We start from the raw sequence: 14,539 nt of genomic DNA on the forward strand, positions 1-14,539 counted from the left end.
GCAGTATTATCATCAGTTAAAGACTTTAAGTTTAGCTTTCTCCCCCTGGTGGTAGTATCTGTGTTAACGTTTTAAATAATATTTGGCCTCTTCTAAAGGAAGCACTTGTCTCCTATAGTTCCTCTTTTTTTTTTTTTCCCCAAAATGCAATTACAACCATTATATCATTGTAAATTACATGCTGGGGTTATCTCAGTAGGTATCTGTCAAATGTAAAACTTACAGAAGGTTTTCAATGTAATAACGATGTTTTATCATTTTAATTACAAACTCTTTAAAAAACTTCCTAAAGTGTACCAATTGGGGTGGTCTAAATTAACAGTATCTTAGCAGCCCAAGGGTAGTAAAAATAGATTGAACTACCAAATTTCATCATACTTATAGCAGCTGTCTTCCTGCCTCTAGGAAGCTAAGTATTTAACAAAGCAGACAGCTTGGCATTGGCATCTGATTAGCGCTGTGTGTATTGTCAGATAGAATGTGCTTGGCTCTTTTGTTCCAGGGTTTGATTAAAAATCTGGAGAGCAGTGGCACCATGTAACTTTATTCTTAAGGCTTCTGAAAGGTAAATAAACTGTGATGCTTCATCCGGTACTGTACATGAAAGACTGATCAATGATTTTCTGGTAATATATTTTATCAAACCATAGAAAATTTAAATAAAGGAATTCTTTTCTTTTTGATACATATACCAAAGATTTATTGAAGCAGGCAGATCTTAAAATCTTTTTAATTAAATATTTTATATATTAAAAACAGTTTCACAATAGGTTGCTTTGAAGCATATTGAGTCCTATAATTAAAATACTGTTGGTGGGGAGGAAGAATGGTCATTTTAGAGCACATAAGTACAAGATTCTATTCCTAAAATTATCAACAGTATAGATGAAGATTCACAAAAAATTTTCAAATGCATATGAACATCTTATTGAAAAATAACACTTTCTTGTAAGAATAATACTGTTTTGATGCAGATGCCCAAACATTAAACTATAAAAGGGTGACTCTCATTACCTCCTCCCCACAAATTTCTTCGAAAATTAATTACAAATGATTGTGCTTACTGGCAGAGTTCAAAATCAGTAGAGTCCATGCAAACAGTCTACTTCAATGAGAAGTACATTCTTTTACTCTATCAAATCCATCGGAGGTAATCAGACTAGATGTTTTATTCAACAGGGCTGAAGAAAATTGTTCTACAATAGGTTAATTCAAAATGGCAGCATAGAAAATGCATCTGTCAGTGGGGATCAAATTACAGGGCAAGCTCCTCTCAATGCTTAGAAAAACAAGTCTGCAGTTCTACAGATTATGTGCCTGTGTGTGTTTAAAGGGGTGGGAAAGGAGCTAAATATCTGAGCTAACCTCCAATTAAAGTCAATCATAAAAACAGCCAATTTAATGAGTGCGGATTTCTTTGGGTAATTATAACACCAACCACTTTTTTCTCTTTTAAATCTGTAATTCTGCCTTCTTGTTATTGCTTGCTTTGTCATTAATCGCCTCAGGACCTTGATTTCCTAGCAACAGACTGCCACCAAACATTTGGCTCCTGTTCAACATTTCCTTTGTGAAAAATGGCACTGCTGTTGCCGCCTGGGCTGCTGCAGCTAGACTGGCTGTGTAAGTGCTCTAATAATGTATTCTACTGAAAAAAAAAATCACATGATATGGGGTGCGATGACTGAGCTCAGTTAATTACTGAGCTGGGAAGTTTATCTACAATCTAAAAGCTGTTGAGGAGTAGGGGGATATAAGGATTAAAAAGGTGCTCCTTCCATTATCAATAATTTGCAGGTGAGAATTTACAAAGAAATATTTTATTCTTGAGTTGACAGGTTTCTGTTTAAGTTTATTTAGGAAAGGGTACAAAAGGCCAATGTCCCTCAAATGTTGCTTGACAAATTCTTTCTCCACAAAATAACCCCAAACACACAAAAGAATCACAGAACAGTTTGCTGCAATTTTAAAAAGGAAATTAACCTAGGTATCTGTCAGCTGTTTCTTTTCTACTTAAGGCAAAAATCATGTGTATATGTAAATATACTATGAGATGACAGAATGAGGTTTTCATTCACAATATGAACACTAGACACAATGAAAATAGATTAAGTTATTGTTTTGATATATTGTACACCTAAATAACTATTTTATAACTCAAGACAAGAGAAAAAAGACGCTTATCATTATTTTTGAAATGATTCAATTGGGATTGAAAGAAACCGAACCTCATAATTGGAAACCCAGTGATAAGGTAGACATTTTGTCATATTTTTTTACTTGGTAGATTTATCAAGATTCTCCATTCCTTAGAAATACTACCACTTCCAGTAATGATAGTTACGGAAATTAACATGGCATGTCAGAGATGGTTCGCTGAAAGCTTGCTTTAGTTCTCAGAAATATGGCTTTATAAGATTGGCATGTTTCAGGATTGCTGTCAGGGTATGATAATTTAACATACCCAAGGGTACACTAAGTATTATGGAAGCATCTGTGAAACTAATAAGTCAGTGGACATTCCGATTCTTACCAATGTCTACATACTATATTAAAAAAACTTTCCACGAAGTATAGTCCCAATTTGGCTCATCTGAGGAAGTAAAAATGCTACAGTCTACCTGAAAACATCACAATGACCACCCTGACAGACTGAAATAAAAATGACTTTAGGGAATATTTACAAAGAAGCACTAGCATTATTAGGTCTTTGGTTATACTCAGGTAATGAAAACATACAGATATTTTTAAAAGAGAGCAAATGGTTCAAAGATATTTGAATAATTTTATAGAATTCTGCTCTTCTATCACTGGCACTAAATACATCATTTCACCACTAAGTCTGATTCTCCACTTTAACACATTTTTACAAAAAACAATTCTTGAGTGATATAAGGAAACAAGTATAGAGGCACAACTAGAAAAGTTTTAGAAATCCAGAATGGACATTTTCTAATATGGAACTATAACTGGATTATGTATCATTTAATTCACTATTTACTATAACAGAGGTTCTTGAACTGGGCTCCATTAATTAGCAGAAAGGCTTTTTGAATCTATGAACTACCAAAAATTATATTAAAATTTTATGAGTAAATAAATTTTTCTGGAATGGTTCAAAACTCAGAAAAGATTAAAATCTACTACACTAAGCACATCAATCTATCTCAGAAACGCTAGTCAACATTCTTAAGCAAAATAATATTTTTAAGATTCAATTTAGTTTATTATAGCTGTCAAATGTTAACCTTAAAGGAGCTACATATCTGTAAAAATAATTATTTTTGTAGGATGAGTACAGAATATATGGTGCTTTTTTATTTTATATATGTGCATCTTTCTGAAAAGATTGAACCAAAATATTTTTGGTGGGTTACTATACATATTTTATTTGATTGTGACAGTTTATGTCATGTCCCTTAAACTTAACAACAATAGTAAAGTTGGTCTTAAATTGTTTATAGAATGAAGAAAGAAATAATACTTTGAAAAATGAATACACAAAATGACTAGTCAGGACAGCAGAGTTAAACAGGGGTGGGAGGTTACACAAAATTTATGTTTGGGCTAAGGGTATTATAGGGAAAGATGGGAGAGAGTTACAGGGAAAAGCGTTCAAGCGTTTATCAAAATTTAAAGAAAAACTTGTGTCAGCAATCTGTATAGAGTACAAGAGGAATGCAATTTGGAAAAGCAGCAATCTATCTTTCAGAATATCTTCAACTATTTAGGATTTGCTAATGTTTCTAATTGTATCAGGACAATGTCAGTGAAAAAGTTAACATGAATATGTCCAAGTGGTAGAGAAAACACATGACAGACACAAGAGGTTAGAGTCAAATGAGCCCTGTTATATAGCTGAGAAACCTGTATTGGTCTGAAGCTGGATAACAGCAAATATGGATTTAATATGCCTGAGTAAGTACTGGAAAGGAAGAAAACTGTTTTCTCATTTTTCATCCCACTTTACCAAATATAATTTTAAAATCTTCATCTACAACATGTCATTCAGCCAAATCAGAAAAAAAAAAATTAAGTGACATTTTAAAGAACTGACCCCAAAACATGGTAACATTGTATCTAGAACAAATAAATGAGAACAAAAGCTCAGAAGACACTCTTTAGAGTACCTGCAAAAGAGAAAGAGGTAATAGGAAGAAAACAAAAAAGACTTATTATGACTTCCACTACATATGTCAAAGAACAAAGATATAAATTCATTATTTGTCTAATTAGGAACAATTATATAATTTATAGCCATAATACCTGAATATCACTGAAACCATTATGAGATGTGGATACAAGATTGAATGCAGGGACCATGGAGAATAACTGCTAATTGGTACAAAGTTTCTTTTTGTGGTGATGTTAAAGTTCTAAAATTATATTACAGTGATGGCTGCAGAACTCCGTGAATATACTAACGATCACTGAATTGTATGCTTTAAACCAGTGAACTTTACAGTATATAAATATCTCAATAAAGCTGCTATAAAGAGATTAAATCCAATTTAATTTATCTAGAAGAATAGAGACAACAGAACATATGGGTTAAATCATATTAAGCTATAAAGATTGTATACAGTAAAATATGTCAGAAAACAGATATACTTCTACAGATACTAGACTATGTCCAATTTATATACAATTTCAAAGATGTGACAACTAGCACATAAAAATGTATACTGTCATCACAATGTCTATAAATTTTCCCTCTCAAAGATGTTTATTAAAGAGATTTAGTAAACATTTTCTCAAGCAATTGCTGAGTGGTCTGAAATACATAAATAAAGTAAACTGAAGTGTAAATATTTCAGTAGATGGTTTGTTAATTCATTTGAGGCTCTATATAAGAACCTACTGCCTTAATAACTAATTGCTATACATACGTTTATTTTCTTACCTTCTAAGGCAATTAGCACGTAGTGTGGTTTCCAACCTCACATAAAATTCCAAGACTGCATTATAATGTCACAAATCCAAAACACAAAAACTTCCAATCTTTATCTTTAGAGCCCAAAACTTCTTTAATCAACACTATCTTACTTTTCTACTATAAGTAAACAGATTATCTGTTTAGCTGAAAATAACCTTACTTTAATATTTCATAGATTCCCTCCTCCTAGTAGAGTTTTATTTTTGTCAACTGCTAAAAGTAAGACTTAAGAAAAATTATAGGAATATAGGAGTAAACTGCTCTACTTGGTGAAAATATTTATCTATAAAAATTCAAAGTATTAGTCTAAAAAATCATACTGTTAAGAGTTTAACTTGCCAGAAAAAAATTCTAGACAAACTGAAAATAAGTACAAATAGAATTTCTAAAAATCACATTCTTGTTTGAAAAATTTTCTAGTATGAATCAAAGATTGTCTCTAATAAGGAAGAAGTAAGAACAGTAACCATTTGTGTAACTCACTGGACATCAATAACATAAGGAAAAATTTTTTTAAGTTAAAAATTAAACTCTAATACTAATGCTTAAGAAGCAATACAACTATCAGTCTTTTTCTTTGTCTCTATATTATATCCAAGCTAAAGGATAGACATTTTTACCACATAGTTTTGGGCTTTACTTGAAGGGGTATCAAATTGGTACATAAAACTCTAAATTCCTGCAAGACAAAGATTCATATATATACAACAACCCCCTTATCTGTGGGGAATACGTTCCAAGAACGCCAGTGTATACCTGCAACTGCCAACAGTACTGAACCCTTTATATACTACGTTTTTTTTCATCAGCACTATTCTTGCACTTTGCGGCCATTATGAAGTAAGATAAGGGTTGTTTGAACACAAGCACTGTGATACTGCAACAACTGATCTGATAACTGAGACAGCTACTAAGTGACTAAAGGGCAGGTAGTATACAGTGTGGGGACGCTGGACAAAGGACAGAGCAGGATGGCACAAGATTTCATCAGCCTACTCAGAATGGTGCACAATTTAAACTTATAAAATGTTTATTGCTGGAATTTTCCATTTACTATTTTCAGGTTGAAGTTGATCATGGGTAACTGAAAGCACAAAAAGTAGAACGGCGGATAAGGGTTGGAAGGAGGGGCGGGGGTTGGGTGTACTACTATACTAAATGTCAGGAATTATATACAAACATGTAATGCTCCAGATAGAAGGGAAAAAAACACATTTTTCTTATTTTATTTTTTGAATTTATAAATATAATAGTTAATGTCACCTATAAGGATATTTTTAAAAATTTTTAAAAAGGCTTAGAAATTCACAATTATTCCCTAATGAAGTCAGTGAAGCAATCCAGAATAGTATAGTCAAAAACCTGAAATAAAAAAATGCAGAAATAAAGCCAAATGATGATCTCTGATTTGACCAATACAATGGGAGTTCCAATACATAAGCGTTCAAAAACTGCATTTAGAACACTGATAAAATGAAAAGTCAGAGGTAGTTCAACCATCCAACTCCTTAACTAATAATCTCAGAAGACTATTATGAAGATTAATAAATTCCAAAAATGCCTTGAATTCATTCATAGCTAAATGCTTTATAAAGAACTGTGACCTATGAAGTCATTATCATTCACAATTAAATAGCTTAAACTTAAAAAAAATCCATTTGTTTACTTATTTTGCCGAAGTACATTCATTATAATAGTACAGCGTTCACAAGATGATATTACAAAGGCTTTTTCTATGGTGTAATAAGGTTTTATGGCAATGAGTTTAAGTAACTGTCCATAAGTGAGCAAAACTTTTCTATTTTCACCTATCCAGATTTTTTTTGGGGGGGGGAGTAGTACAAATCTCATACATATATATTAAATTAATAGGTATCTTTCATTTCCTTGTACATTACTCTAATTTCTATTAGGTCACCATTACAAGACAAATTCATTCCCTTTCATTAGAACCTTTCTCAAATTTTTTCATGACAATGTTAGAATACTAGATGATACAATTTTGAACATAATCAAATGTCTTTTAAAATTCCTAATCATGTTATACTGTAGAATATTTTTTAGTAAATGCTATCAAAAGAAAACCAAATCCTAAAAAAACAGCAATTATATTATTTCATTATACATTCATTCTAATTTGTTATTCAATGTTCACTGAAAAACTTCTAATATGAAAATTCCAAATGATCTCATAGACTAGATTTCTTATAATTTATCAACTCATTTTAATGAATTTAGTTATTGCTTTCACATTACTGACAAAGATATTTAATTGTGAGTCTAAGTAACAGTTCTACAAAGATAAATTATCACTCATGTAGTCATTAAGAATTTTAGTAGAAAACCCAACCAGGACAAACAAAGTGAGAGATGTAAGACCTAAATAGTTGTTATTGATTACTGCTTGTCCTTTACATGCAAAAACTCCTATTTCTTACCAAATATGGGAACTCTATTCCTTTCCTCCAAGGTTGTACACTTCTCCAAACCATGTTTCCTCCAATTATCCATGATCATACCTCCCGTTATTCCAGAAGCAACTATTAGTAACATTTAAAACTTTACCCTCACAAAAACTGTATTAACCAAAATGGTAAGATTGTAGACTGAAAAGAGATAAAAGCAGTCAGATGGAGTTATAAATTAAAGACAGGGTAAAAAAAGATCTGTAATAAGCCACTGGAACTGGAAAAATCACAGAAAGAAGGAAATATGCATAGGAGTCAAAGGAAAATTCAAACTACTGGTCCCATATTCTCAAACAATTATTGACAAACTATGATTCACTATTCTTCCATTATAGTGCTTAATTTTGAATTAGTAAAAAAGAACACACATTGGGTGACAGTTTATGCAAAGTAAGTCACATGGCACTGGAAGCTTTTGTTAACTTATTTCTTAAATATCTGTTTGATCTCTAAAGTTAAAATTTCTCCCTATGTAAGCCCAAACTTGCAAGCTGATTAGTGTTTTACCATGTATTTAAAACTTGGAACCTTTTTCTCATTAAAAACTCTTTAGAAATAATGCATAAATTTCTGTGCAAAATCCCACTGTACTCACAATGTAGTCCAAAACACTATTAAGGACTGACTGATAATATTAGAAAAATTACTATACATGGATGAAAAGTTATCTACTAGCTAAGAGCTTTTAAATTTATTTTTAAATGATAAAGTGACAGCTAGATAATTTTATAGAATCTAGAACAGTAATTTAGGGAGTTTCTTAGGTTGAATCAACCTTAAGACTGTTCAAATTCAAAGAAAAAGTCAGGCAATCTGGCAGAAATAGTCATCTAAAAAAAAGGAAAAACAAAACCAAACAGGAAATTTCTAATTCCAACCAAGACGAAAAGAATGAGGAATGGATTTAAACAACTTACACAACTATAAAATTGGACAAAATATAGGAAATATCAATTTTGAGAAATTGGACAGTAATCAAATAAGGGACAAGATAAGGTGATCCCTACAATTATTCAAACTTAATTCCTAGAGAGAATTTCCAGATTGCAGTCAGGGCAGAGAGAACCTAAACAGAGTTCAGTAGTCTCCATTCAGGAAAGCCAAGGTAGCTAGCACGTGCAAGGGCAGCATACTGGAAAGAAGAGAGCCATTTGAAGAAAGAGGTACAAAATGAGAACTCAGGATCTGCAGGGCTTTCCCAAGTCTTTAGCATATGTGCATTAGGAAACAACCCAATGCCATGGCAAGAACCAGAAAAAAACACATATGATAGAATTTGCAGACAAGGGCATTGAAACAGGTGTTACAACTATATCCCATAACTTTAGAAATGGCAGACAGCAACACAAGTATGTAAAGCAGACAGAGCAGGAGTAAAAAAAAAAGGCCCAAATGTTTAAACACTGAAAATATAAAAATAAAATGAAAATAACTACAAATATCAAGAGGCAGGATGAAATTAGAGTGCTAATTTTCTCACTTTTCACAGCACATTAATATTGCTTAAAAAAGAAAATATATGGTTTAGAAATTTAATGGCTCCAATTTCCTCATCTTTTTCATAAACCTTTCCTAAATATCATAGTCTTAGAGGGCTAGTGTAAGAAATATTTCATATAAGAGAATAAACAGACATATGCCAATCTGATTATAAAGGTAAAGAGCAACTAAGATTTACGTTTTCAACATGTAATTAGCTATTGGCATAACCAGTAATCCCTAAAAACCTACTAACAAAGAATTCAGTTTAAACATGGAAAAACTGAGTTTATATGCTGTAAGTGGGACACCTGCTATGAAGGTAAAAAAGATGTCAACACTTCATTTAAACCGAAAGAGAATACTGGTATATGCATATTCCATTTCGACTTTTTATTAGGAAAGTTTTTGCTGTGAATTGCAGATTCAATGCATTATGTGACAGAGAAAATGAGGAAGGTTTTGAATTTTCTTAACGCTTGTGACCATTATTAATTCATGGAACAGTGAGAAGAAGAGTTGAGTATGTAGATCTAGTTTATTTTATGTAATGCAGATAGACATCTTACTTATGGAAATGTGTTAGATATATTGAGCTGCTTCTTCAGATCAAGAACCTTTTGTATAAGGAGCTCCCACAATTTCAAGTTGTTGAACCTCTGAAGTTTATGATGATGATGTAAGACGAGTGCTGACACTACAGAACCTGAAAGTGTAGAGAAGCCAACCTGATTTCTTGAAATAAGTAAAGACATACATATCTACTCTATCTAAATTTGCAGTTTTCTTATTAAGACTAGACTGCATGCTCTGAGCTGAAAGGGAATTAAAGATTTAAAAGAAATGCTGAAAGTCTGTGGAAATAATTTTACATTTCAGAAGAAATTTCACAGATTTTGATGAATAAGAAGTATGTTCTTAGTTGTTAGCAGAATAAATATTTGTTGAATGTTCACCAACAATATACAGCATCTACAGCATCCCAGGTAGCCAATATGAGTCTACTATTTTCAGAACTATTTAAAAATAGCCAAACTCTGAACAAACTATAGATTTACCTGGCAATGTGAAAGAGCATTCTTTTATGAAACAGCTGAAACAGAAACTAAGAGCTAACAGCTACAATCAGATATATCAACTGGAATACATTTTGATACTTGTTTCTGGCTGAATATACAAGTCTCAGAAGTAGTTCAATTTTATTAATTTGAACAAAACTGATCACTCTACACTTTATACAAAACTGTACCTGAATAGTTGGTAACATGACCTTCCTCTATATAATCCTCTCAATGTAAGCATTTACTTGACAGTTATAAAGGGGTAGGATTTGCTATACAGAGGAATCAATAACCTTGTAAAGCCTACAGCAGTGCACGTAAACATGCTGTAGGAGACATTAACACTAGACTGAAAGAAATAATTATATTTTCAATAAACATGTTCCTACTGGATAATCAATTTTTTATGCATCTTACCAGCTGTTTCACAGCTCAGGTAGTAAATGGCAGCAGCTGTTATATCAAAACCGTATATGCAAATGAAGTACTTTTAATTTTTCATAGGTATCTACTTAGTATTTGTGATGAGCCACATTTAACTCATATTAAATAAAAACAAGGTATTCATAGGGTGATTAATTCAGGAGAATTTTTAGTACAGTCTTATTTTAGAAATGAATTCTTAACCAATTATTTTTTATGCCAGAAGGCTTAATAATTCAAATTACATGCTGCCCATATTCTGATATTTAAAAGATTTGTCATGATCAATGTTTCTAAAATATTAACTTAAAAGGTGTCATGATAATTACTATGGAATAAATAGTAATTAAGTTTTTTCATCAAATAAGCTCAAACTGTTTGCAGTGAATATTGATATTGCTAATAATATTTCCACACACAATGCATGGCATCATTCACAACAAGTAGCCTAAAAATACAAATTTCCAGAATTACTTCAAAGACCTTAAGATTTAATACAGAATTTGATACTTGGTTTAAAAACATCTATGTATAATGTATCTAAAAAGAGGTATATTTGAAGATAAGTAATACAGATCACGCTACCACAGAATGATCATATTTCTGTTCTGTATTTGTAATAGTGAACCTAGCATATGCTTTGAGATGGGTAAAGAATTTACAGGATAATCAGAGACAATTATTTTTAAATGTACCTCAGCTAACAACTATAATTTATAGTGTAAATATGTACCAGAAATTTGAATTAGGCAAATACTTACTGCTATATAATAAACTCTTGCTTTGTCTACCAATATCCAGTTTTTCTCCATATCAAGATGTTTTTCCTTTTTATAACAATTGGCAGCAGCAAGATTAGCTACAAGGGATCTAAAACAACAATAACAAAAAGTAAGTAAGTTTTACATACAGTCAAACTTGTCATATAACTATACAGTTAACTAAAAACATTTTTGTAAAATTTGTTTTAATTTTATTCTTAATTCTTCAAACTGCTGTATACTGATTTTAATAAATGTAAATAAAGTTACTTTTTTTTTTTTTTTTTTTTTTTGCGGTACGCGGGGCTCTCACTGTTGTGGCCTCTCCTGTTGCGGAGCACAGGCTCCGGACGCGCAGGCTGAGCAGCCACGGCTCACGGGCTCAGCTGCTCCGCGGCATGTGGGATCCTCCTGGACCAGGGCACGAACCCGTGTCCCCTGACTCGGCAGGTGACTCTCAACCACTGCGCCACCAGGGAAGCCCATAAAGTTACTTTTGTTCTGAAAACTTTTCAAGATTTCTCTGTTGCCTTTGAGATAAACAAGGACATTAATCCTTGCTCTAAATATCATCTGGTATTTTGAGAAACTGGCATTTAAGCTTCCTTTTGATACTAAAATAATAAAATTATCTACTTTCTACATTTTTAATAGTTCAAAATGCAGTTAAGAAATAGCTACTATGTAGTTACACACAAAAAAATATATATGCAACTAAAAACTTCAGTTTTCAAATATCAACATATTATCCACTGATATTTAATCTAATGCTTTAAAAGCGAGGTATGGGATTAATTTTACAAAACACACATATAAATGTAGACCATATTTACTATGAGGGATTAATTTTATTAATACACTACATTTTACATTACATTACATAAAACCATTACATTTTATGGGCTAGAATAAATTAATATTAGTTTTCATAGTTGAAAACTCCCTGCACTGTTCCAGTTTTGTAGCTGAAAATCTAAGCAGAATATTACATTTAAAATCTTGTTCCAAGTGCCACACAGAGCTTTTTATTATTGTCCAACAATTAAACTTAATACAATAATTATTTATGTTACAGACAAAGAAATAAAAACACTTTTCCCCCTCCTTTTGACCCACAAATTAAAAAAAAAAAACTTGCCAATTTTTCAAATTTTTTTTAGTTAACAGTTGTGGTTAAAAACATCCCACAAATACATCATCTCATCACTTAAGATTTTGGTAATATGGTTAGATTCTCTTTTGAAAAAAATAAATCAATTCTCTTCCAAAACATATTTGTACTCACTCATATGCCATCAGACTAGCTGAAGGATACATTCTGTTTATGCTCAACTAAATTAATGCAAATAAGAGTGATATTCATCAATACATGTATATGCAAAATAACTATATTACAAATTTAAGGATAATTAATTTATAAAAAATATTTTAGTAATCATGACTCTTGCAAAATGTTGACAAAAAAATGGTTACTAAATAAAAGCAAATACTTCTGGTATGAGCTACTAAACTCTATTTTGATAAAAAAAAATACTACTCATGATAGGAAACTAAATAGTTCCTCCAAAAGAAAATACAGGTATTCTTACTATCCAAGTGTATCTATCTGGTTCAGAGTTTGTGGAGAATAAGAACCTGGATTAAGAAGAATATTCCCTTAACCTGAGTTTGGGACACTGGAAGTTAGTGTTCCTAGCTCTATTTAAAACAATCTATCCAAATCTATTAGGTTCCACAATTTGCATAATGAATTAGACAGCGAGGGTTTCCCTCAGTTTCTGACTTCCAATAGCACCTAATTAATACTGATCACCATAACCATTATATGAGTATATAAATTAAGCTGTTGATGGAAGACCTAATATTATCATACCTGTTCTTTAAAATAACAACTTAACATACAAAAACATTTTAGCAATTTTACTGTAGCCGGAGTGGTATCAGAGGCAAAAGTTGACACATTTCTCACTAATGGGAAAACTCTGCACCTGCCTATTAAAGTTGGTTTTTAGAAAAACTGAAAAGGGGAAAGGTCTAAATAAGTATATCTCAATGTTTGAACTGATGGTTTTATTTATTAAAACCTTAAAATCATAAATTTCTCCTACACCCAAAAAATAAAGTTACAGGAAAGTTTGAAAATGGCTTTGGTACCCTAATTGTTTTTGAAAGTTATATTTTAGTTATTTAATGACTACTGCCCAGAATAGTGTCAGGTCTTTAACATACATTTGAGAGGTCAAAGAGTGAGCAAAAACATATGAGGTAAAAAGGAGGAATGGAGCAAGGGGAGGAGAGATAAGGGAGGAAATAAGGAAAAGAAGACAAAGAGACAAATAAGAAAGAAGGGGAAGAAAGGGACATAGGAAATGGTGGAGGACAGACAATATTTTTAGCTATAAGGGATGTAAAGTATCTAGTGAGTCACCATTTTAAAAGAGACCATCTTTGGTGATTCTAACAATATAATAACTAGGAAAATTATTTTTTTTCCTTTCCAAAGGAGAAAAAAGCCCATGCTGATAAGCAGTATGCTAATAATGATGTTAGCAAAGCATGAATGTACTGAAGATATACCTACATGTAGCTGCAAAAGGCACCAAAAAAAGCAATGCATGGAAAGTTCTGAGAGACACAGTTCAAGTTCACACAAAGAAAAACTTTCTGATAAGTGAAGTTGTATAGAAATGTAAAAGATTGTTTTTTGAGTGGTGCATTACCCATGACGGAAGTTGTTTAGTATGGGCAGATGACTGTTCGCCAGAAATGCTTTAGATGACCTAATTTATATGAGGCTGGATATAATGTAATATTTTATATATTTAAAAAATATATATGTGTATATATGTATTTTAATATTCCAATCTCAGGATATGTTGAAAAGAACATTCAGTTCGGCAAGAACCTAGCTACAAAACACTGAATAAAATGCGCTCCTTTTCTGACCCTAATTATAAAAAGTAGAGGCTGGACTTGATAATCTCAAAATTTTCATTTCATTACGCTTCATGAAGATAACAACAGGTTCAAGAAAGGTAAAAAAAACTTTTTAAGGAAAAATGATACTAGGAAGAAGAGTTTATTAAACATTAAAATAAATTACAAACATGAGGTCTAAATTCCAAACTCAGATTTGAATTCAGATTTTACCAGTGGTTAAACAGTCAATTAGTACAGTGCTTCCCTTGAAATAACACTGACCTGTTGCCACCAGTGATGCACGCAGCACAAGTTCCTGTTGGCTGCTCATTCTGTTCATAGTAATGAGCATCCACATGGGCTTCGGCAGCTTTTTTCTTCAGGATCTCCCCAAATTTATCTATCCCGATGCATCCAAAAAATGTTGCTGCTTTGTGTGGCTGCTGAATCATCCACTGAAAAAGAGAAACATAAATAATTTTAATGGGTCAG

At 31.9% G+C, this 14,539-nt stretch overlaps 1 protein-coding gene across 10 annotated transcripts in view; it reads right to left on the bottom strand.

Annotated features, from left to right (window-relative positions):
* Positions 1-14,539, bottom strand: part of ADK (adenosine kinase) — a 483,942-nt gene that overhangs the window by 217,614 nt on the left and 251,789 nt on the right. For all 10 annotated transcript variants that reach the window (XM_019936015.3, XM_073793430.1, XM_019936011.3 and 7 more), the window contains 2 exons: positions 14,330-14,502; positions 11,129-11,237 (listed from right to left, as the gene is read on the bottom strand). In XM_019936015.3, coding sequence (XP_019791574.1) covers positions 11,129-11,237; positions 14,330-14,502 — 282 coding nt within the window. The remainder of the gene's footprint in view (positions 1-11,128; positions 11,238-14,329; positions 14,503-14,539) is intronic.

Source organism: Tursiops truncatus, chromosome 16, assembly GCF_011762595.2.
Source record: "Tursiops truncatus isolate mTurTru1 chromosome 16, mTurTru1.mat.Y, whole genome shotgun sequence".
Lineage (NCBI taxonomy): Eukaryota > Metazoa > Chordata > Mammalia > Artiodactyla > Delphinidae > Tursiops > Tursiops truncatus.